Source organism: Rhyacophila brunnea, unplaced genomic scaffold (assembly GCF_057557595.1).
Source record: "Rhyacophila brunnea isolate RB1 unplaced genomic scaffold, BYU_Rbru_1.0 scaffold_2, whole genome shotgun sequence".
NCBI classification, from domain to species: Eukaryota; Metazoa; Arthropoda; class Insecta; order Trichoptera; family Rhyacophilidae; genus Rhyacophila; species Rhyacophila brunnea.
In genome coordinates this window covers 40,763,563-40,791,106 of record NW_028232859.1, presented here as the reverse complement: position 1 = coordinate 40,791,106, position 27,544 = coordinate 40,763,563, and the positions used below count along the sequence as shown (strand labels likewise).

At 32.7% G+C, this 27,544-nt stretch overlaps 1 protein-coding gene across 1 annotated transcript in view; it reads left to right on the top strand.

Annotated features, from left to right (window-relative positions):
- The first annotated feature begins 24 nt into the window (after nucleotides 1-24).
- egr (TNF superfamily member 12 eiger) overlaps nucleotides 25-27,544 on the top strand; it is a 109,239-nt gene continuing 81,719 nt past the window's right edge. Inside the window, exon 1 of the mRNA XM_085947455.1 lies at nucleotides 25-718. Within this exon, the coding sequence (XP_085803581.1) occupies nucleotides 344-718 (375 nt within the window). The 5' untranslated portion in view covers nucleotides 25-343. The remainder of the gene's footprint in view (nucleotides 719-27,544) is intronic.

Here is a 27,544-nt window from a genome sequence, read left to right as displayed (position 1 = left end):
AGGCGATGCACCTTACAGCGATTCAGTTCTCTTGCGAACGCATTTGTGAGAGGGTCACGTCTTGGCTAACGAAAACGCTCGCTGTCGAGTGACATTGTATCACGAAAACTCCGCGATTTAAAAAATAAAACAATTTTAATGACAAAAGTTTTGTGTGTTTTAGATAAATTTGTTTAAAACCATACTAATAACCAAAAAAATAATAACTATTACAATTTCGTATTATCTACTAAGATCTAAATATTTTTTTTTTATAAATTCATGCAAACGATAAAAAATGTTTTTAAACTGTATCTGAAGACATAGTTTACATTTACACAAACCATTATTTTATTGATTGAAAATGTCAATGTCGCAATTTAACAACATGACATTGGACATTGGCGACATGAGAAAAGAAGAGAAGTATTCCTTCATCGACGCCCGCGATGCTTCCAAGCCAGTCTTGGCACCAGACAACGACTCCAGTGGGACGTGCACATACGCCATGACCACGAAGAAATTACTTGAGAAGAGGCGGAATGTTTATCCACTTTGTGGTCTGCTGCTCGGCGGAGTCTTGATCATCTGGCTGATAGGCCTGACTATGGTGAGAGAGTTCCAACTGAGCGCCTTGAGGCAAGACGTCGAGAAACTTCGTGCTGACGTTGATGAGCTAAAGATGCAGAACAAATATGACGAAGGCCTAATGGATGATCTCAAAGGATTCGAAGATCAGGTAAGAAATAACAAAATATATTATGTATGTCATACAATTTTAAATTAACATTAACAATGATAATGAATTTTAATATCTTTTCAAGAGATTCAGAGTATATTCGAGTCATTGTTAATTATTAAATTTGTCGGTCTTATATTATTAGGTATTCATTAGTAATAAAAATTGCAAAAACTTTATCATGTTTATAATCTAGGTAAAAGCTCACTACGTGAAACAATTCTTATTTTAATATGTTTTTTTCCGACCATGTCCAATCCTAATAGGATCATATGGGCCTTCACAGAGTGGAGGTTTGCATTAACAGATTTTGTTTTTACGAGAAATGGATGTCAGCCACTTGCTCAACCTATTAGGTCCATACTCTGACTCATACACAAATTGAAAAACAATGTGTACTTGCCAGACCCAGGATTCGAACCTGGGACCCACTATGCTATATTCGCCAAGCTTTTAAACTGGATCTAAACTGATTTTATATAATACCTATATTCTATTATAAATGTGAATTTTATATTTTTAAATTTACTGGCAAACTACTTCGATATATTATAATTTACCCAATCCCATCATAATATCATTTCGGGAGGTTCGAGCCTAAGCGACATACAGTGACATGGGATTACCCCGATTTCTTTAATAAGGAAGAAACCATAAAATCAATTATCATTAAAATAAGTGACATCCCTAGGCAAAGTACGCCCAAGTAGGCAAACTTAAAATACCGTCCCTTTTTAGTTTTAGTCTCATATTGTATGCAAATTTGTTCAAACAACTTACTGAGGATTCGGGCAATTCACGAAACCTACTCTCGATCAATAGCATTTCTAGGTACGTTGGGATCTGACGCACTGACAGGTTTGGAGGCCCTTTATGATTTTTTTCTATGTATTACCGGTCATTAGGTCATAATTACAATACAAATATTGGATAAGTTACCAGGACGTTTTATGATTATCTTGTTTAACTAAGATATCCAAACTTCCTAGGAGAACGACCGCATCGGTTGTAATATTATTTGTACTCGTTCCTTTATTTGCCACCCTTATACAACGCACAACCTTCCTACCTACACTGGACGTCTCTGATTAGAATCATAACATAACACATATAACAATAATAATATGTAATAATTCTACGAATCAATCAATTCCGGAAACCAATTAATTTATGTACGTCCAACGGACAACTACATAATTTCTCTCATTCTTTTCGACTATTTCTAAGTAGCAATTAATTAAGTACACATTGTTTTCATTGTAAACAATGTAAACCCAACATACCTATGACAGCTATATATCACTGTTATCAAAGTTATCATGTATGTATAAAGAGTAGGTAGCCAATAATTTATGCATTATGAGAAAAAAACACTATTTTCCCAACATAATAATATAATACGATACCCAATTTTAAATACATAATAATAGTTTATCTTCTGCCCTGTTCTGAGAAAACGTGAAATAAATGCCACAAGCGTTACTGCATTATAACTCGAAACGTTATCAGTGAATATTATGATAGTAGGTATGATAAGAATGAGATTTCAAGAAGGTTTTTGTTTATAATTTATTATTTCAACATAGTTTACCAAGAGTATACTTGGACTCTTGGAACTGTGCATAATATGACGTCGGGTAAATGGCTAACCCACAAGTTACGCCAAGTCAAAGTGTTTCCATGCATTGCTTAATTATTTATAGCCAATTTTTCCACAAAAAATATTGTAGGTAGTCAATTACGTTTATATATAATATATTCGGAATAATTGGGGATATTGCGTTATACTACCTACCTATTGGGGTCATAATAGTGTTTCCAAATCTATTGTTTACGCTAGGGATTGTAATACCGGTATTTATAAACCGGTATCCTTGTATTTTTCCTAATACCGGTATATTCGGTATTGAAAGTGGGAACAAAATGTATTAATAATTAACGCAGAAGGCTTAACATGACTGTATTTTTTGTCGGGTTACGCGATGTCTGGTTTACTTCTGTTGCCCTTCAACGCCCTTGGCACTTGCTATAAAATATTATATTTTAAATAAATGTATTTATACTGAAGTATATTCATATTATTTATTGGTATATACTTCTGTTTTTGCCATATATTTCACGAATACCTCTATTAGTATTTTCATTCGGAATTTTAATCCCAGATCTTCTCAACCTTTTTACACCTGCGTGCCGGCGAAAATAGGAGAAATATATCTCGAATCGCTAACGCGAAATATAAACTATTATTTATATATAAATTAATTTGTTTAATCGTTTTTAAATCTTGCATTGTAACTGATGGATATAACAAACATTCAACAGTTTGATTGTGAATATAACAAAAATATACCATGAAAATTCTATTATTAACTAAGAGAAATAATAAGAAATCAATCGGTAATTAAATTGTTAATATTAGTGCGAAATCTGCTGCAGCATCTTTGCTAGTATAATTGATAACCGTGGCTTCAGTTTTATTCCGGAGAGACGAAGCTCTGCATAGACATCCGTTCGGTTTCTATTAACTATTTTAGTACCAAATCAATATCTTCATGAAAAATCGATCACACAGAAAATAATAGTGAAAAATATTTTCTTATTTAATATTATAGAAACATTTATTATGACGTATCGAGTTCGTACATCTATTATTGTATTTAACGATATTTTCCTCGAAATATCTGTTTAAACGATGACATACAATTGTATTAATATTTATTATTATGTTATTTATTATCTCGTTTTGTTTAATATTTTCTAAAATAACTCTAGGTACATACTTGCCTTTTGCCTACCTACTACGAAATATGCACCTATTTATATTTCAATACTTTTTAAATATTTTAGTCTCTGATAGATTTTGTCATAAATTAAACCGATTTTTAAATTTTCAAAAAAGCCCTCCAATACAATTCCATACTTTTTAGTTTTTATAGTTTTTTTTTCAAATATATTATTGACCTACTAATACTTAATCAAAATTTATTGAATTAAACAATAACATGTTTTACAATTAAATATTGGTTAGTAATTGTTTGAAAATATTTATAACATTAGGACGCTGGTATTTATTACAAATGGCTTTCAGCTGGGGCACGGTCTAAAACTATCATGACTACGCGACGAGCAGATTATGCAAATGTCGCTTGCAGAACAAAATATAATTTGTCATAAAAAGTCAACATGCGTACATTTAATGTTATGTTTATTGTTCTATTACTACTAATAATAATGTATTCATTGTCATGTTTTCTTTTTCAAGTAAATGGGTAACGTTTTTTAGTCATCTTTACACGATTTAAAAATGAATTCCCCCGTCGCCATCACGAAACAAATTGACGTGTTCACAGCTCGACTTTCGCTCTCCGATTGCCACCCAGTCCGGAATTTCGTCGCACCTATAGTTGAAAATTATTTACCGTTTCACTGAAGTACCGTCTTAACAATTATTGCACTACCTGCGTATTTCGTTAGTAATTTACTTTAATTCAGATTACAGACGCTCACTTTAACAAAATTCTATTAATGTCTAGGTATCTAAATCTGTAACGATTATCTATTTTTGTACTCTTATGTGAGATTTGCCATTATAAATTGCGTTGGTGTACAAATTGCACGGTAAATAGTGTGTTCACGTAAAATTTATGATCTCGAATTCCTAACATTCTTTCTCACTAAAATTTGTTGACATTAAGTGTTTACTTAACATATTTTTCTAAAATTTTGCGATGTTCTGGCGAATAATTGTATGGGTTCGTTAGACGTTGACTTACCTACCACACGTTCTTGTTTGGGGACAAGACACCAAGTCCCGTCGATTTCTTATATTTGTAGGTACTGTAAAACATATTATCTAATTTTAAACTATCTTGAGATTTTAAAGATGCAACATAAATTATTTGGTTATTGTGCCGCAATTTACAGCATGACTATTTATCATTTTTTTTGGCGGAATCAGTTTATCCCATGTAGACAATTATATTAAATAACTTTTCTGTTGGGGGAGATGCTTTTTAATCCAATAATTCTTAATTTAAAGTTTGGTATGTTGATACATTTCGATACATCACACACTAAGGATAGGTTAGGTTAGGTTGGGTTTGGTCTAAAAAAAGTTATAAAAGGTCATGCGATCATCTGTGGCACCATTATTACCAAATATCTTAATAATTAATTAAAACCGAGTTATTGAAGGGCTCCATCATAAACTGTTTTGTAGACTGAAGAAAAGTAAAACCGAATATACCTACATAATATACTTAGTGTATACCTACTGACGTTTAAAAATATATTCACACCATTTTATATTTTCTATTATTATTAAAAGAAACATTAATACAAATAATTACAAGATAAAAAGAACTTTTTATATAGGTACAACGTTTTTAAATTTTCTGTTGAATCATATAAACTTGACCTGACTAGCTTAAACGATCAAAAAAAATTGAAATTGATAGAAATAATACTGAAATGTCATTTTGACACTCATATTGGTTTCCATAGTAACGCACGTATATATTAATAATTTAGTTGTTAAGACCCTAGCAACCAATAACAGTGGATTGGATTACGGATTTCTTCCCAAATAACTTTTCATACAAAACAGAATTAACTGAAAATGATTTTAATTCTACTTAAAAATGGCTAAAAGTATTAAAAGAATGCGTTGGCATTGTGTTCTGATATATTCTAAAAGTTTAAAATGTCTAGCTAGTCGGGAAGTTAGTTAAAAATCAATTGCAAGATTTGTACCGGACAAATAAGAATACCACCTAATAAAAACGTTGTAAAATACAACGACATGATTTCCAAATAAATAATTCTGATATAAAAAAATCACTCTGGTGGGCAACGTAAATGAATTCATTGCATAGGTACCTAGGGCCGTCAAAAAAGTATTCATTCTTTTTGACCGATACTTCGGTATCAATTCTTTCTTTCGCTTATTTTCGATTCGATACCGATACCAGCGCATCTATTCTATACACAAGGCTGCTATCGGCGGCTATCGAGGATAGTTTATCATATTTATGTATTGAGGCGGTTAATAATTGTTACGATAAGTTAACTGTCTGAACTGTCAAAGAGTGCTGTGTTTTAACAGCACCTCTCTTATCTGTGTTAACTTTTAAAGCGAGATAGACAGTTTTGCCAGTTTAGACGGCTAACTTATTGTAACAATTATAATACTTCAATACATAAAACCTCCATAGCCGATAGCAGCCTTGTGTATAAAATAGATGCGAGGTAACGATAATTTTTCTTTCGATATGACGACCCTAGGTACCTACCTATTAAGTATTAGGAAAATTAAGTGCTCCAATACCAGTGATGCCAACCGTACTATAATTATAGTACACTACTATAATTTTAATTCTGCGAAAAATGTAAAATACTATAATGTTACGCCAAATATACCAAACTACTATAATTTTATAGGATTCAAGACGAAAAATGTTCATGTACTATATATTTTTAAGAACTACTATAATTTTTACGCCTTTGTACTATAATCAGCATAGAAAAAGATGGCAACACTGTCCAATACACTCGAATTAAACTGTAAATAACTAATAATTTGTTATTGAACTTGGTGATAGTTGTGCAGCAAATAACCCATATATAAGAAGGTTGTCAACGACCCTTTGTTATTTGCCTCGGTTCACTCAAAAAACCTTTTTATATGCTTATAGGATAGTGAGTCTGAAAAGATACTACTGATTAAATTGCCTACAAGTTATTTCGCATTGTAGACCCATTTTATAGCGACCTTGAAACTTGTTCCCGAATATGTATTTTCCATGGACGTACTGATAATTATAAAAACCCACACAAATTACTGTTAAACGCTTTAATAATTATTTAGGTGAACAGTCGCGTAAAATCTCAAATATCGTAATGTAAATAAGTAATCAAAGCCAAGCATCAACCGTATGTTGATAAATTCTCTTTTTTATTTACACACAATAATGCTAATTTTACTAATAGATTATCAATTAATCTGTACCTAGTTACCAACTTAACAATACTGAAAAGTGTTGTAACACAAAAAAATCGTATTTTTTCCTCATTCCCAGTTAAAACCTTTGGTATTATTATATTTTAAAACAGACAATATTTTACATGAAGAGTAACAATTTTGCCAAAATGTTTTCGTTTATATTACACCATATACCTAGTAAAGTCCCTCAATGTACTTTATACCACTAAAAGTTAAATATATTTATTGAAATCTCCGATGTAACGTGTCTCATTTTAATAGTACCATAATACCTCAAATGTACGTCGTAATCATAACGGAGCTTTTACAAACACTCGGTTATAACGAGCTTCCCACTACATGATATTTGGATATATTCTATTATTCATTTTTGTGCTTATAAAACAGTTTTCGTATGTGTTGTAAATTTTCAATTTTGTCACATTGGAGTAGGGATTGTAATACCAGTATTTCAAAACCGGTATTCAATTATTTATCGATACCGAAATACCGGTTTCCAAAATTCAAATTACCGGTATTTTCATACATTGTACATACACGTTTATGTTGTCAAAAATGAATTTAATGTTATTTGTCATTACTTACAACTATACTGTATTTATATTAAATTTAATGTACAAGTTTTATGCTGCCAAAATGCAAATATATTCACTGAAACTAACAAAAGTTAAATAATATTAAAACAAAATATTCAAAGTAAATATTTCCAATTATTCTATAACTATTAATCCAACATTACATCCAACAAACGTTGAATTTGAGAAAGATTTTCCTGTACCCGGACTTAACGTAAAAAATAGCAGAGATTAAGAGCGGCTCCCAATATCTATACTATATCTGATACAAATATAGGTATTTGGTATTTTCTTTCAGCATTATACTGTATTTTCGCGAGTTTTCCTTTATAAATATTGTAGCAGTTCTTAACAGCAATCTGTATAAATTTAATTAAATTTGAATTTGTATACTTATTTAACACTACGTGAGAACGTCACTATAGTGTGGCTCTTTGTATTTATGAAAATTCAGAATATGGTTCTCGTTGACCTCATGTATGCCCATCCCTGATTTATACATATTTATAAAGTTCAACATAATAAATGTCGGTAGGTACTTTAGTTTGCTATAAAATAGTGCTTTAAATAGATTTGAATTTGAGTTATATTTATTGATAGGTACATCTTTTTTTCTATAATATTTTCTGATGAATACCGATATTTAATAAGAAATACCGATATTGATATATTCATTCGGTATTGCAAATTGCAATCCCTACATTGGAGGTTTTAACTCGATGATGATGAATCTATTATTATATAAGTAATATATAATTATTCGATTAATATGTTTTTCTCGATATTGAAAATCAAAACTGACGCTAGCTACTATTTCAAAACATATTCATAGAACGGAAGTCATACTCTGATTTTGTAAGACTTTTTCTCGTCTTGAGTATTTTTAGAAAAATGCTCTCACCTTTATATCATAGAATACTTGAAGCCATTTAGTTATCAGCAAAAATAAGTAGGTGAGTGCTCTTGAGAAGTCCCAGCTTGTAATATTTCTCTCTTACCCAAAATCCATGTAAAATATAAAAGGAAGTAATGTAGGTATGCATAACTATTAACAAACCTCGTGTAATTTATGTAGTAGCATATTATAATAACTGTCACAGCAATATTATAGATCTAGCAAAAGCTGATCAGAACTTTACGTTCGACCTAGCTTTAATTGCATGTCGACACATTTTACAGATTGCTATACTATCAATTAATATATTTAATTACAAAAATGGCACTATGTTTCATTGGTACATGATTTTGGGCTCAAAGTACATTAATTAATTTGCAAAATCCCGAGCGGCAGGTGCGTGTATTAAACACCATAGTAATATTATTGCTCAGTGAGTAAATTCTCAAAATTTATCGTATTTATATGAATCAGTATGTTAATATTATATATCATATATTAATTAATTAACTGCCTACATACTTGCTGGAATTTAATAAATGTGGGATGGAGTGAAAAGGAAGGGAAAAAAATCGGTGTGTGTACTTATATGTACGCGCGTTAGAAATTATACTTCTTTGGCGTAACAAAACAAAAAACTCATCTTTGCCATACAGCGGTTGTAATCGATTCAGAAGCGCCAAAAGAAGTATAACTTCAATAATTTACCTATAGGGTTTCCTGATTAAAAGTGCCAAATTTAATGCGTTACTGCACACAGTAGGATGTAGTAATTTTGAGTTCGCTTATGCGGATTGCGCACACGTAAATCCATAAGTGCAGCTACGTTTTACATGTGCGCAGATCGCTTGCGTTGAACGCAAGTATTCATATTCACTGCCTAGCTCGTTTTAAGTTTATAATGTAGGTATACCTGCGATCGAATCACTAGAAAATGTCAGCACTACTTATCTTATATTACGTATTTAATATATTGTATTCACGGATATTTTCAAACATTGTAAGTCAGGCATACTTTACAAGACACAGTTTGTACTCATGTACTACTCCTCCTGGATATTAACTTTAAATGAACGATTCCTGATTATTTTTTTAAAGAAAATTTCTTTTCCGTATTTATGCCCCAATCAGGGATGGTAGTTGTTTTAGGATTAAATACGATGATCTACGCCCTACGGCATATACAAAAAAATCAGCACAGTTAAATCAATGACGATTAGGAGTTTGTGCTGGCGAGGTCATGTGTACCGTACGAACTGCCAAAGAGAGTAATAATAATAAATGTCGAGCAATCCAATATATTGCAGAACAAGAGGCATGCCAAAAACTTGCTCGTTAGTTGTAGATACCAATCACTGCTGTATAGTCAGGGTCCAAAACTGAAAAGAAGCTAAAGATGGAAAGAGTTATTGGAGGAAGTCATTACCCCCCCCAGGGTTGTCGTGCTCCTGGTGATAATGATTATTCACGAATAATAATTTACATACAACTTCGTATTTCTATGATCAAGAACATATTTAATTTAAAAAATAACTTAAGAATAATAATAAGTCTATTTATTCAAAGCATTCACTTAATAAAAATTGTCTTTGAATGCAAGATGTATAAAATTGAAATAGTCTTGGCAAATGTTTGTTTTTAAATTTTTCTTGATAACACGATGAGCGCTCAAATTCTTGTTATTTTATGTCATTGTTTTTTTTATACAATACTTAATACTATTATGCAACCGGCTACCTGACAGACACCTGTCGGTAATATGAGAATAATGCACGTTACATATAAATTGTTTGATTAAATTTTTCGGAGCCGTAACATAAACCTCGGTGTCAGGCGCCAAACCAGTGTATATATATCTCCCTTTATATTTGTATATTATGTAAATGTATACATACATATATAGGAACCTATTTAAATTTATTTATTTATTTGATGCCACATACCACATCAAACAGCATTTTCACGTGAGCTAAATCGTGTAAAATCTTGTAATCCACCAAATAAAATAAGTTATATGTATGTATATAATATATACCATAAATAATTTTCTTCGGTGGTTCGGCGGAAACTCTCCGAGGGTAAAAAAAAACATTGGAATTTGAAGCAAAATTTATTTAAATTCGCCGGTGAAAAATTGTTTGGTTAGCTAAAAATAAATTCTTTAGGAATTCTCGAGATTCTCAAGAAATAAATAAACCACTTTAGAATTTTCGAGAAACGAAAAAGTCAAGAAATCAGAAGCTCTACTTTGAAACATACATAAATATATTATGTTAAAAATGGAAAAATATTGGTAGCGATCGGAATTCGAACCCGCATCCGTCCGCATTCGCATCGTGCTGCGTGCATCTTGTCTATTTACAGAAATATAAACATGTCTACCCTAAAAATACATTTAAGTGTTTTCTACATTTAAAAAAAACATAGCTAGTGCTCCAATTTTATAGATTGTAAATAAACAAATATAAATCAATTATTAGTAAGTATTTGTCATAGATTACATGGTAAAAAATACAGCTTTCTGAAATCTGCAAATGAAAATTGATATTCTCATGAGTATACCTACCACAAAAAGTTAAAACATTCATAAATTTGTAATAGCTTAATTACTTAGATGATTACCATCTTCGGTTTCACTATTTATTACTATCTTTGGTCTTTAGTTCTCTCGTTGATACATAAACTCAAAAAAAAAGAAAATAATCAAATTGGATGAAAAACAAGTCGTTGGTAAGCAAGCGAGATTTTGTGCCATTTCCCTCGTTTCAGCTCCACGTATCGCGGATCTTCGTACATATTTAGTAAATGTGAGGTAAGTTTTTCCGTGACAACTGAGTACTCGTACCTACGTGAAATTAAGATTGTTTTGCCTCTATAATATGCTGGTAACCATGAAAACACCCAACTAAATTACGTATGGATAAAATATAAGCATTACTCTACTGGAGTCGATTTATAGTAAGTATATTTTACGTATCGCGTTTCAATTTTATATTATTTCCACGGAATGATCAAAACTTGTTATTTTACAAGACGAGAATGGCAAATTTAGAAAAAAAAAACGTACCAAGACCGAATTATAATATTGTGTTGCAAGTAAACATGAAATCATTGTTAAAAATAATTCATATGGCAGATTCACCTAAACATTTCACGTGTTTTAATGCAATATGACGTACACATTATAAATATTTGTTGTGCATTTCAATATGTTTATTTATATCGTCAGATGAATTACATTACTAGACAGTTGGTCGTTTGATCTTTTTCCTGCAGTGATTGCCAAATTTTTGACAGTTTATACACATAGATTTATATTATGTAAATACAATAATATATTAAGTTGTTTATTATGCTGCTTAGCAACGACGCTGGCGTAGTGCATGGTGTAGCAGCCCGCTATCTCGCTCGAGTTCAAACCCGCGGCTCGTCAAAAAAATTGACGTTGTTTTTCAATGAATGTGGGATTCGGTGTAAGGTGCAAGGGCCTAATGGGTTGGGTGAATGGATACAGTGACGCCCCTAGGCAAAACTCCGCCTTTAGGCAGACTTAGAATTCCATCCCCTTTCATTTTTAGTTAAAAATTATCTGATTCATTAGGTACCTACTTACCTATTTTATTATTTATTTTCGGCCATCTTAAACTGATAAATATTTACATCAAGAAGTGATTTTATTCAAATATAATATTCCTCCTCAATACCTAGGGCATGTTTAGTTGCATTCACGGTTCTTAATATGTTTTGAGGACAAAAAAATACATGTTTTTCTCAAGTAAAGAAGTTTTAGATACCTATGTAAAGAAAAATAATTGGTCCTTAAACAAAAAATATTAATATCAGAAACATATCAATAATCTGTGGCATCGTAAAACTTCGTATACTATTGCCATATAAGTACTTAATTATCCATTAATGAACTGTTACTAATTATGGAATGTTGTATTTTTAATTAATATAATTCATATTACGTCCGTAGCTACCTACCACTTTTAGCAGTAAAAATATTCTATGGTTTTTGTCAAATTTAAAAATACTATTTCTGTCCGGGACTACAATTCCTAATTTAACGGTAACCATCAAAATAAACAATAATGTGTTTTTACCAAATAAAATTATTCACATGGCAAAGAGTGTGTTTATATTCATTATGACATTAAGCTAAATATTATAATGACCAGATGTTATTTTTTTTTACTATAAGATAAAATATAGCAAGTAGGGAATATATTATTATTATGATTATTATGTTTATATAGTGAGCATCTTCTCACTCCGTGTTCTTCAATGAATATCGCGAATTCTGCCGTATCATTGAAAATTAAAATTCACATTAGCTAAATAACACGACAATAATATTAATTTTATTATAGACACTCATTTCGTTTTCTTGCAACAGTATTCCACGATTCTGTTTATAATTTTGGACTGAAAATTTACATCGTCAAAATATCATCGAGATGCTCAACAAAAAATAGTGATCATTAAATAGCTACACATTACACAGAATATATCTTACTTACTCGATATTACGGTGGCCTAATAAAATAAAAAAATTAAAAAGAGAGAAAAATCTCTATGGTATTGACACGTGTGTCATATCTTAGAAAGCGGGAGCATCAGTGTTGTTCCTTCTCCCAGAACCCTTAGTGTTTTTCTTGCCAGATCTAGATGTTTAAAATAGGCTTGCTAAATTTTTATCTGACATGTAGCGTTAAATCTAACGTTTCTGACATACAAAATACATTAAATCTACTCGTAAAAAGACTAGAATATTACACCAGATTTTCTTGAAAATTAACATGATTATCCTCTGTACCTTATATAATATTATCTTACTAATAAAATAAATGTTACATAAGTAGGTACAATATTATTTAGTAATGACTAGATTTTCTACATTCAATAGTATTTAACTGTATCATTTTTATTGGTTGTAAAATAATAAATTCTACTCCAATGTTTACGTAAAAATTTTAATAACTATTATTTTTTACCCTTTCTGCCATATTTGTGTGCATGACAGTTGGTAAGACTTCCCAGACCTATCCTGCCATTGGTAATGCCAATTGGGAGGGAAATATTTGTTTTTAACCAAGTCACCTCGGATATTGATATACTTATTCCACTTACATGAGGAGTGAACGTCGTTTTATTGATTCATATACCTCAATCGGTGTACTTCCATGTATTTTTTTATGATTTTTATAGAGACTCTTTATTTTTATTTTATAGAGACTCTTTTTTTTAAGATAACGCTATTACTTGCCTACGTTTTCTTATTGTTGGGCGGATGTGCTCAGCGTGGGTCAAAATGCAGCTTTTTCGATTTTCAAAGCATGATCCTGGACATTTCTTAAACGTTGTAGATAATCTATTTATATAATTTTGAAGCCTTATTATCCGTTATATTTATTTTAAACATTTGATGACTGCATAAAGTATTTTTATTACATAAAATAGTATTCTTTTAAACCTTTCGCTCTAATATTTTAGAATATAGTCATATTTCAGTACATAAATGTGCAGTGGTGTTAAAATTTTTACGTTTATTATTTTTTAACGCATTTATAAAACCATCAGTATAATTTTTGTTGACATTATTATAGTGAAATATTTACGATAAAAAATTATATTGATAATCACTGTGATCCCAAATTTGACAAGAATTAGGCATTTTATTATTCAAAAAATTGACAAGATTTACACATTTGAAGATAATTCTAAAGATACTAATTATAAGCTATATCTTTGATCATTCAAGTGTGATAAACATCCTACGAATAATGATCGAATCGAATAATGAATGAATTATTGATTATAATAATTATTGACCTAAGAATAAGGTAGTGTTTTTTTGAAATACGCCATTTCTTTTGGCATTCCCCAGTAGTTAACCTACAACATACGGCCGTAGCCATAAATTGACAAACTAAAACTGAAGTAGGGAGTAAGAACATGTTAACGCGCGTGTTTGAACATGTACCTAACCGAAAAAAAACCTTTTTTTTAAGTGGTGATGGTTTTCTATTTTTGGTTTGTGATGTTGTTCCCTATAATATGTAAAATAAATATATTTTAATTGACTTTCATATATTATATTAAATATTCCTAAATATGTCAACCAGACATGACTGCTTATCAGTGTCCTCGTTAATGTATATACTATTTATAATTAAAAAAGGATCTTCAATCATCAATTTCTTTTTTTATATTTAGTACTGAACAAAGATAATTTAATTACCTACAAAAAAAATTCAAAAAATCATATAAAAAACGGGTTTCTAAGAGATCTGTCTGCTCACTTAATCGATGTACGATTACTACAGGGCTCGAAATGGAACGGAACGCACCGGAGCGCCGTTCAGGCTCGTGAAATTTGTAAAATTACCGCTCCGTCTCGTGGAAAAAATATGTTGACCGTCTGAGCTAGATAAACCATAGAATAGAAAATCTGACACACTTATTTTTATAAAATACACATACGATTTAATGACAATGTAAATATCTTCAGAAAATTTGTCGAGCGCTCCGGTTCGTAAACTTTTCCATTTCGAGCGCTGCGATTACAATAATTTATAAGAGCTAAGTGTACCTAATGAAAATTATTAAAACTAATCTCTAATATTGTGTCATTGTCATAATAATTTAGGGTTATTTTGTTGCTCATCCACAGTTTCCACTCAATATCAATAAGATCGTTCCTCATGATTTTTAAATACAATTCTGAACTTCATAAATTATAATAATATATTGAGATAAATTCCATGATATCGTTAACTTCAATAAATAGTTGCATTTGCCATGGCCCCGACATCCTGAAGCGGGGCCCTAGGCCACAATATTTGGCGGGCCCCCCAACATATCGCTAAGGTTAAGGGCATAGGAAACACACTAAAAATAATTATATCATACAATAATTCTAGTCGACTTTTTCCTATTAGAGCAAATTTGTGGTGTACGTTTATCTCACTCAACTGGTTGACCTGCCACGCCGGGGGCCCCCTAGCCACGGCCCCACAAGCTAGAACCCTGTCAGCCCCCTCCCTGTGGGGACCATGGCGTTTGCTATCATACTGTTGGCATTCCATAAAATTCTTTTCAATTCGATTATTTCTTAGCAGCAGGCATCTGTTTATTTGTTAAATTCCTCACTTACGTATGCGTACTATTAGGAATCGATACGTGCCCAATGTATCCATATTATTTGGACTTATTCCTGATGATTCACCGTATTGGAATCTCGATCAAATAAAATTTATGATGATATCAATTAAAACCAATCAATACTGTCTTGTTATCGATCTACAAGACCCGTGAACGAGTAAGTGAATTAGAAGCAATAAAAACACCTGTCATAGATATAAAAACTATCACAAGAATAATTTGTCTCCACGTTCAATTCAGGTTGCACTGTGGTCTTTTTTAAAATCATATTATATAGATAATAATATATAATTAGTGAATTCGAGCCACCATCTTACTAATATATTTATTATCAAATTATCATATTATCATGTTGCTACAGCTACGTCATTATTTACCTTCCATTCGTTTATAATAAGAGATTTTATGGCAACCGTTTTTCACACTCTGCTCCCAATATCGTATTCACTGTTATTTTCCTCTCGATTCCATCCAAATACAATTTTTAATACACATAATATCTCCGACATAATATTATTATTATACTGGACATGACTTGCCCGGTTTAGCATCACCAGTTTTACGAAGAATAAGATGTTCAAATTTAATCTATATCTATATATATATATATATATATAAAAGAAAGTCGGGTTAGTTACACCATTTATAACTCGAGAACGGCTGGACCGATTTTTACGATCTTTGCATTGTTGGATTTGTCTCAGCCTCGAATAGCAGAATAACTATTAAAACATCGGAAATATTCACGGGAAAAAATATGAAGAAAATTAATTTTCTCATACATTTTGACATTTTGAACAATGAACGCGCAATCGAAAATAAAAGAAAATCACAAAAAATTTATATCCATATACAACGATACATGACAGAAAGAATAAACAAGAAACACACAAACAAATGAAAGGCGTTGTGCATTATCTATCCTTTGACAGTTGATTCAGTTTAGCCATTAGCCTCAGATAATCCCGAAAGACTTTGTTGTATACTCCGGCGAATTTTGGAGGAAGTTGTCCTGCCTGAATCTTTTTTACTTCTTCGACAGCGTCCAAGCCAAGGATAAAATTACATGATCTCATTGCTGGTATTGCTCATTATTTACCTACCAATTTCAAAAACCATCATTCGAACTTCATTCGACAATCGATCTACGTGAATAATCGAGCCGATTACCAGCTAGGTGCGCAAATAGCTATTTCGATCGTGATTTTCAAACGGTAAGTTGCCTTCGAAGATGTTCACTTTGTGAGGTTATCAAATTCGTGATTAATTGTGCATCGATAACTGCTTCATTATGTAATTTTGAATTATGTGATTAATTTTCCAGTGTTTATCATTTGATGATTCGTCAAAATGCTGACAAATATTTGCTGCGATTTCGTCGATTGCTTAAAATCGAGACGGAGCGCCTCACTTTCATTCGGTTGAACCAAGCCAAACTGCGATCGGAGGAGTATATTCATTTACGCGATGCAATCAGCACCGTAGGAGATGCAGCTAATGTTGGTCGATTGACTATTCTATCGGCGATGTACATTGACAGCCCACGTCATATGCATGAATATGCGCAAGATGCAATGACATATGTTCGTCATTACGGTCGTCCAGATCTATTCATCACCTTTACATGAAATCCGAAATGAATAGAAATTGTTCAACTGCTACTCCCCGGACAAACATCAAGTGATCGGCACGACATCACCGCACGTGTGTTTAAACAAAAAATCCTGTCGCTGATGAACTACATTGTTAATCACCGCGTCTTTGGGGATACTCGATGCTGGATGTATTCGATTGAATGACAAAAACGAAGCTTGCCGCATGCACACATTCTTATTTGGTGAGTCGAAAGAATTCGACCAGACCAAAAAGATGACATCATATGTGCCGAGATTCCTGATCCCGAAACCGATCCAGACCTGCATGATGTTGTAATTACTTACATGATTCATGGACAGTGTGGCGCCATCAACCCCCAATCACCGTGCATGGTCGACGGCAAGTGTTCCAAGCGTTATCCATGAAGTTTAACGGCGGAGACTATCACTGCCAATGATGGTTATCCACTGTATCGGTGTCGATTACCCAATGATAACGGTAGAACTATCACAACGAAAATGAAGTGAAACAATATCGTGGTCGACAACACTTGGATTGTTCCGTATTCGCCACTTTTTTCCAAAACATTCAAGGCGCATTGCAACGTGGAGGTTTGCAATTCAGTGAAGTCTATCAAATACATCTGCAAATATGTCACCAAAGGCATCGATATTGTAGTTTTTGGCGTTCAAACTCCCAATACCAACGATGAAATCATGCACTATCAAGTTGGTCGATATGTGAGCTGCAATGAAGCAACTTGGCGTATTCTCTCATTCCCCATTCATGAACGTCATCCCACTGCTGTACATTTGGCGGTGCATCTGGAGAATGGTCAACAAGTTTATTTCAACGCATCGAATGTTGCTCAACGTGCTGAAATATCTCCAGCGCCAACATTGACCAGTTTCTTTTCGATTTGCCAAAGCGATCCGTTTTCGCGAATGTTGTTCTACTCTAAGATGCCACGTTATTACACTTGGAATGCTTCATCGAAGAAATTTCAACGTCGAAGCAAGGCGATGCGGTTCCTGATCATCCGGATGTGCATTCTACTGATGCTCTTGGTCGCATTTACACAGTTCATCCGAAGAATGGCGAATGATTCTACTTGCGGTTGTTGCTGGTAAATGTTCGTGGGCCGACATCATTTGAATCACTTGGAACTGTCAATGGTGTAGTGTGCCCAACATTTTGTGCTGCATGTCAAAAGCTCAATTTGCTTGAAAATGATACTCATTGGGACATGACAATCGCTAAAGCATTTGTTTCTGCATCTCCAAGTCAGATACGCACATTATTTGCTATCATTATTTCGACATGCTTCCCATCAAATCCACCTGAGCTGTGGAACAAGTACAAGGATGACATGTCAGAAGACATTTTACATCGAATTTGTGTCAGTTCAGAGAATCCCGATCTCGGAGTGAATGAGGAAATACATAACCAGGCTTTGCTTTTGATCGAAGACATGTGTTATCTCATGTGCGGCAGTTTGTTAGTCAAGTTAGGAATGCCAACGCCTGATCGTGGAATGAATGACGCTTTCAATCGAGAATTGGAACGTGAACATGAATATGATTGAGATGCATTGAACCAATCAGTTCGAATGAATGTACCACTGTTCAACCCCCAACAGAAGGAAGTGTACGATACGTTAATGAAGGCAATTGATGATGAAAATGGTGGCTTATTTTTCCTCGATGCGCCCGGTAGAACTGGAAAGACATTCCTCATGTTCATGATTTCGCCACTGTTCGTGCGAGATCCGAAATTAATGTAGCAGTTGCTTCTTCCGGGATAGCGGTTACGTTGCTAGGAGGATGCTGAACGGCTCATTCAGCGTTGAAATTGCCGATAAACTTTCAAACAACTCAAAAACCGACATGCAACATTGCGAAACACTCAGCAATGGCCAAAGGTTTGGAAGCAAGTAAAATCATCACCTGGTATGAGTGCACAATGGCGCACAAACGCGCATTGGAAGCACTCAATCGAACTATGAAAGATCTGCGATCAAGATGTTTTGGAGGCGCAATGATTCTACTATCTGGTGATTTCCGCCAAACACTACCAGTCATTCCAAGATCGACCGCTGCCGATGAAATAAACCCTTGCCTCAAATCATCGACTCTGTGGCGCTATGTGAAGAAACTTCAGCTGTCGACAAACATGCGTTGCATTGCTAAACGATCCATCTGCCGAAGATTTCTCCAAGCAATTGCTGACTATCGGTAACGGCCGTGTTCCTGTCGACGAATCGAATGGATAGATTTCGTTTCCGCTGAATTTTTGCAATTTCGTCTCAACGAAGGACGACCTCATCAATAAAGTGTTCCCGAACATCATTGCTAACCACGATCAACAAATCACAAGGCCAATCCTTGAGTGTTTGTGGCCTGAATCTAGAAAATGAATGTTTCTCTCACGGTCAATTGTACGTAGCATGATCACGTGTCGGCAAACCATCCACTTTGTTCGTTCTCGCACTTGACAACAAAACGAAAAATGTCGTATAGCACAAGTTACTTCAATGAAGGGAATCGACCCGAGTGCAACCCATCCACCAAATAGTTTAACAGAAAGTAGTGCAACAATGCTACGCGAATCATATCTATTCACTTCAATAAAGCAAATGCCTTGCTGCCACGTGAATTACATTAATTTCAATGTGATTAAAATACTTTTCATTTTGATTTGATTTTTGCACATTTATTGAACTTAATTAATTTTGAGTATTCATAAAAACTGAATTAAATTCAGCTAATAAGTTAACACAAGATTTCTTGATTCAGAGGCGGTACGAAGTTCGCCGGGTCAGCTAGTTTAATATAAAGAGCGGACTTGTTCCATTTACGATATTGGCAATTTGGCACCTGCAGTTGGCTGTTTTGTGTGAAGAATGGAAAACGCATTTATTTATAGGTTTATGAGTTTGAAATTTTGTGTGAGCATAGAAAACATGTTTATAGCGAAATGCCATCAAAATCACATTTGTTGGTTAAAAGTGCAGTTGGCTAGTTTTCAGATTAAGCAGTCGATACGACGTACTACATTATATTGTCTTCAGATATAATATGATTTAATTAATCAAACAGCGCTCGAAATGGAAAATTTTACGAACCGAACCGCTCAATAATCTGCCGAAAATATTAACACTTTTTTCTATTTTTAACTCATTCGACGCGATGACACGGCTGCCGTGTCCCCGTTAAGCGGCCGATCGATCCAATTAACCAAATTGTTTAAATACGGTCATTAAAAAGTAATTAAAAGGTCCGCAGCGATTGTGTTAAGTATATTTTATAAAAATAAGTGTTACATTTTTTGTTATATGGCTTATTTAGCTCAGGTGGTCCAATTATTTTTTCCACAAAACGGAGCGATAATTTTGGGGATTACATGAACCGGACCGGTGCTCCGGTACATTTTGAGTCCTGATAGAATAGTGACGATTGGCGTAATTATGTTGACAGCGAGAACTTTTAAATTATATACCAAACTCATCATTATAATATTATCGATTAAGTGGAAAATGTAGAATATAGTAATTAAGTATGTCTAAAAATGAGTATTTAAACATTTATTTTTACGGTGACCTTACGAAACGACGTTGAATTTATGCATTAATATTAAGACCTACAATTATATGGTATTTTTTCTTAAAGATCTATCTAATTTAAGCGCCTGCTGTAAAAAACAAATAATACGGTAAAGTTTTTTTAATCATTCATTTATAATTTATATTCAAAAATTAATACACGAATTATAATATTATAAATTATTTAAAATAATAAATTAAAGATACATGACGTTATGCTTACTAGAAAATGACATTGTAAATTATTGTTCTAGTTATTTCAATATTTATGTTTTTATTATGAACATTTGATATTTCAAAGTCACGTAGCTTGCAAAAGTAAGAGAACTGCAAGTACATACCAAAATAAATTCGCGGTTTAACATTTTTATTTTCTGAGCGGTAAATTTTGATGAGGTGCCAAAATACAATGCTGAAATCTATTTCAATGAACCCTTTGCAATGCAATGCACTTCAGATTAATCCGGCAATTCTTTTTGTATTATTTTTGGTACCTACCCATATTCACTTTCTGAGCCGATGCCGTATCCCCATCAAAGAAAAATTGATGTGTTATTGATTTATGAAGACATGAAATACCTACTACCAAACTGACGAAAGAATTTATTTATATTTACTGTTTCCTCGTTAAATGTTTTCTTCCCAAAATTATTACTCGTTGAAGACTTATTCGCCGCTTCCATTTTACATATCAAATAAAAATACTAGATGTCATTTACCAGTGGCGAAGGGTGGAGGTAGGCTGTTAAGATTCGACATAAATAGTGCACACAAAGCTTTGTCAGTCATACTTATTTGTTTTTATTAAACGAAGAATACAATTTGCAGATGGTGCTGGTTAGTTTTTAAAATTCAATCAAAACCTACCTAAACCAAACCATAATAGTTTAGGTATGTTATGGACGATCTGACAAAAATAGTGCAATTTTTTTTCAGTCATACTTATTTGTTTTCGTTGAATTATGAATACATATTACAGACCGTGTTGATTAGTACATAATTCTTTTAAATTCATTAAGCCGTGCCTATACCAAACCATAAACGATAAACAATATTCGTCTATCTATAAAATGTCTAAAATTATATTGGCATAATTTTAGATAAACATTTGTTTTAATATTTTTTGTCGATTATCTACCATGGCTTGGATTAGGCGGGGTTTAATTGAATTGTGAAAACTAACAAACACTACCTACACATTATATTATTAGTTCAATGAAAACAAATTCGATTGACTGACAAAGTTTAGTGTGGACTATTTATGTCGGATCTTAACAGCCTACCTCCACCCTTCGCCAATGTCATTTAGTTACATATTCTTGATTACATCTGGATTACGTACATACACATTATAAAACAAAAGCTTTTTCTCAAATCTGATATCACATTGTATTCGCCACATGTGAAACATTTTTGATTATTTTGAGACACGTATTTTAATTATTATTTCTTATCCTTTATCACATGCGAATGTTAAAATCTATGTTGTTATTGTTTACATCTTAATAATATTATTGTATTTGCTTAGAGTAATTACTATGTTAGTAGAAAAAGCGACGTAACGTAAAGGCTTGTTTACACGGGCTTAGTGCTAATCATTAGTACTTATATTATACTAGTCGCACTAATACGGCCACGTACAAACAGGCCCAATTATTAATACGTGCCGGCATTAGTGCAAGTAGCCGTGTACTCCGTGTAAAGAAGATCTAAGAAATGTCGGCAATTTTTCAACATAATATCTAAGAGACAAATTTTTCTAACCTCAAATTAAAATTATGTTAATATCTTTATATACATCTGATGAATATAATATGTTGAATAAAAAATGTTGTTCCATCCGCAGACGTATGTTATGTACTTCATATTCATTAATAAGTAGGTACATACAAAAACAATAATTCTACTATATTTTAGAATGTAAAATGACAAAATAACAGCTACCGAATTATTTGAACGTCTTTATGTAAATCTGTATTCTCGTTCATTTGGTTTAGTTTATTTTTTTATTTAATGATTCGTCTTACAACGTGACGTATGCGTCTGGTACAATCATAAATTCTGGTATAACGTGTATTTTATTTAAATATCTCCCAAATTTAAATATTCGATTAATAAAATGGCATATCTTCTCTGGCGCCTGTATCTCGTAGAAATTCTTATTTAATACGTATTATAGCTACGCACCAATACAAGATCATAGTCATTTGATTATATTATATAGATGCACTAACGTACATAGGTATTTATAATATAATCTCTTTTTCAAGATAATTTATTTTTAAAGCCATCTGAATGCATTGTTTACGATTGCATGCAATACTGTGCACCCACATTACAACATGAAATCACCCTAACGTACCTAGAGATTGCAATACCATTATTAAATTATTTATCGATACTGAAATAACGGTTTCAAAAATTCAAAATAAGGTATTTTCGGTACTATTAAGAAACCATACACATAAGTATATGTTTTTAAAAATGAATTTAATATTATTTTTTCATTACTTACATATTGTATATTAAATTTAATGTATTTTATGCTGCCATATATTGAATGAAACCAATAAAAGTTGAGTAATATTAAAAAAAAATCCTTCAAATTATATACTTATATAGTTGTCGCGATGAATTAACATATTTCGCAAAAGAAAACATTCAAATTGCACATTCAAAACATTCAACATATAAAATATTTCTAATTATTCTATAACTATTGATCCAACGTTGATTGTACATCCAACAAACATTGAATTTCATAGAGATTTTTCTGTACCCGGACTTGTATTTGTAAAAATTAGCAGTTCCAAAATATTATGATTTATACATATTTACAAAGGTCAACATAATAAATGAAGCGCCTAGTTTCAAAAGCCCCTAAAACGGTTTTTGAAAATTTTTGAGTTAGATATGTATTTAATTGGATATTTTTGTTACCTATATGATGGCCAAAGATTGAACTTTAACAAACGTCAAAAACCGTCAATACGTGTCATCAAAAATTAGGGTAAATTTCAAAACGTGCTAAAATGGTTGGGTGTGCTTTTCAAATACCCCTAAAATGGAAAGCCAAAATACTCCTTAGAATGTAACGAATTAAAAAATAAATAAATAAAGTTCACAGATTTAATAGATATGATTTTATCTCATTTTTTCAAAACAACCTAAAATAGTTTTTCTCATTTTTCTCAGAACTAACTAAAATCGTTTTAGGGGCTTTTGAAACTAGGCGCTTCAAATATAGGTAGGTCCTTTCGGTTGCTATAAAATAGTGTTTTAAATAGATTTGAATAGTTATATTTATGTATTCTTTGTTTCTACAATATGTTTTGACGAATACCGGTATTCAATAAGAAAAACCGGTATTGATATATTTATTCAGTATTACACTCCCTAAACGTACCCACCTAATAGTGTATTATTTTATTTCAATAAACACTCAATCGATTCGGCCTTTGTTTCATATGTAGAATTAAGCAATACTATTTATGTAATCATAAAATGCATTTAATTCCTATTGCACTTTATTGATTCAAGGAGAGTGTGAGCATATTGACGAAGACGTCATGTCAGCTGATGGTACGAGTATCTGGTCTACTTCACTCAAATCAATGCAATTGGTTCATGAATATCGGTTGCATATTCCATTGATAGTTAAATGATACAAATATATAAAACGTCATTCTATAAACGATTGAATTGTCGTCTTTGGTCCAGTGCCAATAACAATATTTTAGGTAGTTATTTTAATATCCCGTTCACACGTGCGTGGATATACTCCTGGCAGTACGTATTATCGCGACCATAAAAATAAAATGCCTATTGCCGTGCAAGTTGCAGCACTGCATGCATGGATAAAAAATAACGATTTCTGAATTTTAACGCTATAGTCGAAACTTACGCGACATGTGTACAGGCGCAGTAGAATAATAGTGGCGAACCTGCCGAGAAAAATACTAACTGCACAAAAATCATGTATGCAATAATAACCAACGCATCTCGCTATAGAAAAATTAGATCGGCACGACAATCAGCATTAAATTTTAATGTGTACAAAGTTATTATTGCGGTAACATATTTTTCATTGTCAACGCTATTGCTGGCATCAAATCTGCTGCTGGATGAAGGCCTCTTCAAGCTGCTTCCACTTCTCTCGGTCCTGTGCGTTGCGTTGCCATAGCTTAGTAAAACCCCCTAAACTTATACTCCTTTTTATATAAGGCCTACTGGTATATTTTTACCCTCTTCTGTTTAATTAATGATTTTGAAACAAAACATGATTAATACTTTGGACGCGGAAGACGCACACGGTGCGTAATGACCAGGCGGCCGATCGATGTAATTAACGTGCATTTTAAAGGGGGCAATTAAAATCTCATTATCTATTCAGCAGCGAAAGCGTTAAGCATGGAAAAACGACGATGAAGTATTATAACTTAGGTTGCTAAATAACACTGATTTGAAAATTTCATAATATAAACATTGTTTACTAATTGCCACTGCTTCTCAACAGTGTGCGACCTTAATTCGATTTGTAAAAAAAGCATTCGAAACGTGATAAACTGATAACACCTGCTTGCAAGCCTGTATTGTTCAGTTTATACTTTCTCCTGTAGTAAAGAAGAAACCATTGTTGATATAAAAATAACAGATATTTTTATTTTGTTTTGATAGTTTCCTGCGTTTCCAACATTCAATACATAATTCAGTAGCTATGCATTGATATAATTAATACGTTAATAGTTATTTTAAAATATTAATTATAATTATATTTAAATATCGTTTTTTCATTTGTTAAATTTGCCGGAAGCCACGTATTTTTTATTTGTGCAGTTCCATCCGGTTGGGGGTGAAACTTGGCCACCCCAGTAAAACTTCACTATTTAATCAGCTGTCTTATTCTATCCACCTCGGGTTAAAATTAATTGATTTGATAAGCCACACAATTTGTTTTTCCACCAAAAATTGAGTATGAATTTGGTTAGAAAAAAATCTGTTATTGTAATGTATTACACTCCATTATTCAATGTCAACCCATTTTAATCGCTTTCGATAGACTGAATGTCACCTTCCACAAAATACTATAAGTAGCTCCTTTATATTTTATGATGATAATTTTTTTGACCATTTCCGATCTTAGTAAGATCATATGTGCCTCCACAGAGTGGAGGTTTGTATTAATTTTTTGTTTTTACGAGAAATCTATGTTAGCCACTTGCTCAACATATTAGGTCCATTCTCTGACTCAAACACAAATTGAAAAACAATAATATGTGTATTTTCCAGACCCAGGATTCGATTCTGAAAGTCTGGGACCGACGACGTTATATACGTACGCTTGCCGGTAAAGCCAAAAATCTTTAAGAAATAGTGTAATAAATATTATTCTAGAGACAGAATTACGAAACAATATCGGAAACATATACCTGCCCAAATCGTCGCAATTCCTTCACTATATGACTTTAACGGATTAATTAAGCTATACGACCCCTCACCTTAAGCACTTCTTCTTCATCGTGTCTGATATTCAATAGCTACAAGGTTTCGCTCCAGAAGCTATCAAAGCCAACACAATTTTCCTCAACTTCTCAGGTCTCTCAAGGTCTCATTGAAATTTAATTTTAGTAGGCATGCTTTACATGAAATAGGTATTCCGTGATCATCCAGGCTCATTCCAGGCTTAGCCAAACAATTTTTTAGAGCTGTCTATGTTTATTTCTCAAGACTGGCTCCGATTATGAAGACACTTTGCGGACCTTACTATTCTTCCATACCCTCAGAGCCTGAATTCGCTTCACACAGAGTGGACTAATTATTGAGGTGTCTACTTCCTAATACCGATATGTCAATAATACAATATTTATGATAAACGACATTCTTATGTTTCAGGCATAAAATGGACGTTAAACATTAGTTTATTTTTCCATCGTGCCTACTGTATTTTTAAATTACGAGTATATAGCCATATACAGTACAACAAACTTATCTAAAGAACGGTCAAAAATGGAACTACGAAATACTATATGGACGCCATTCGAATGTCAGATTCTGTCCAGTTGCGAGTCCCAGTTGCATTCATTCTTTAGATAAGTTTATAGGTCTGTACATAAATGTCGATTTTTGTTATCGGATAAATCTTAATTTTATTATTGCAAAATATAATTGTAGTATTTTAATTTATCGCTTTCTGTAATCCATTAAGACGGTACTTCAGTGAAACGGCAAATAATTTTCAACTATAGGTGCGACGAAATTTCGGACTGGCTGGTAATCGGAGAGCGAAAATCGAGCTGTGAACACGTCAATTTGTTTTGTGATGGCGACGGGGGAATTAATTCTTAAATCGTGCAAAGATGACTAAAAAACGTTACCCATTTACTTGAAAAAAAAGACATGTCATTGAATATATTATTATTATTAGTAATAGAACAATAAACATGAAATGGACGCATGTTGACTTTTTATGACAAATTATGTTTTGTTCTGCACGCGTCATTTGCACAATCTTCGCGTTGCGTAGTCACGATCGTTTTAGACCGTGCCCCAGCTGAAGTATAGCCTTAAGATTTCATGTGCAGAATTTATAGACCATTACAATACATTATGTAATAATTACATACAGAATAAGTACATCTACTAATATTTCGTTATATTTTCGCCAAAAATATACTTAGATATATCAAGTTTTTTAGAGCAATGTGAACTTGGTCATAGTCACAGAATTATGATACTTTCTAAATTAAAGGCTGGAATACGAATTATTATGATAATTTTATCATTACGATCAAAACAACTGACTTAATCTGACAACTTTCTGGCTTAAAAACAATACAGATTTTACGTATCTGGTACATGCCGCACGCGTTCTTTAACAATTTACATTACAGATACATAGGTGAAGTGTGTTTTACTCTTATTAATCCAGACAAGAACAGCGTACCTCCCGACTCCCACGTGCATATTTCACTGGCACGTCAAATAGTCTTTG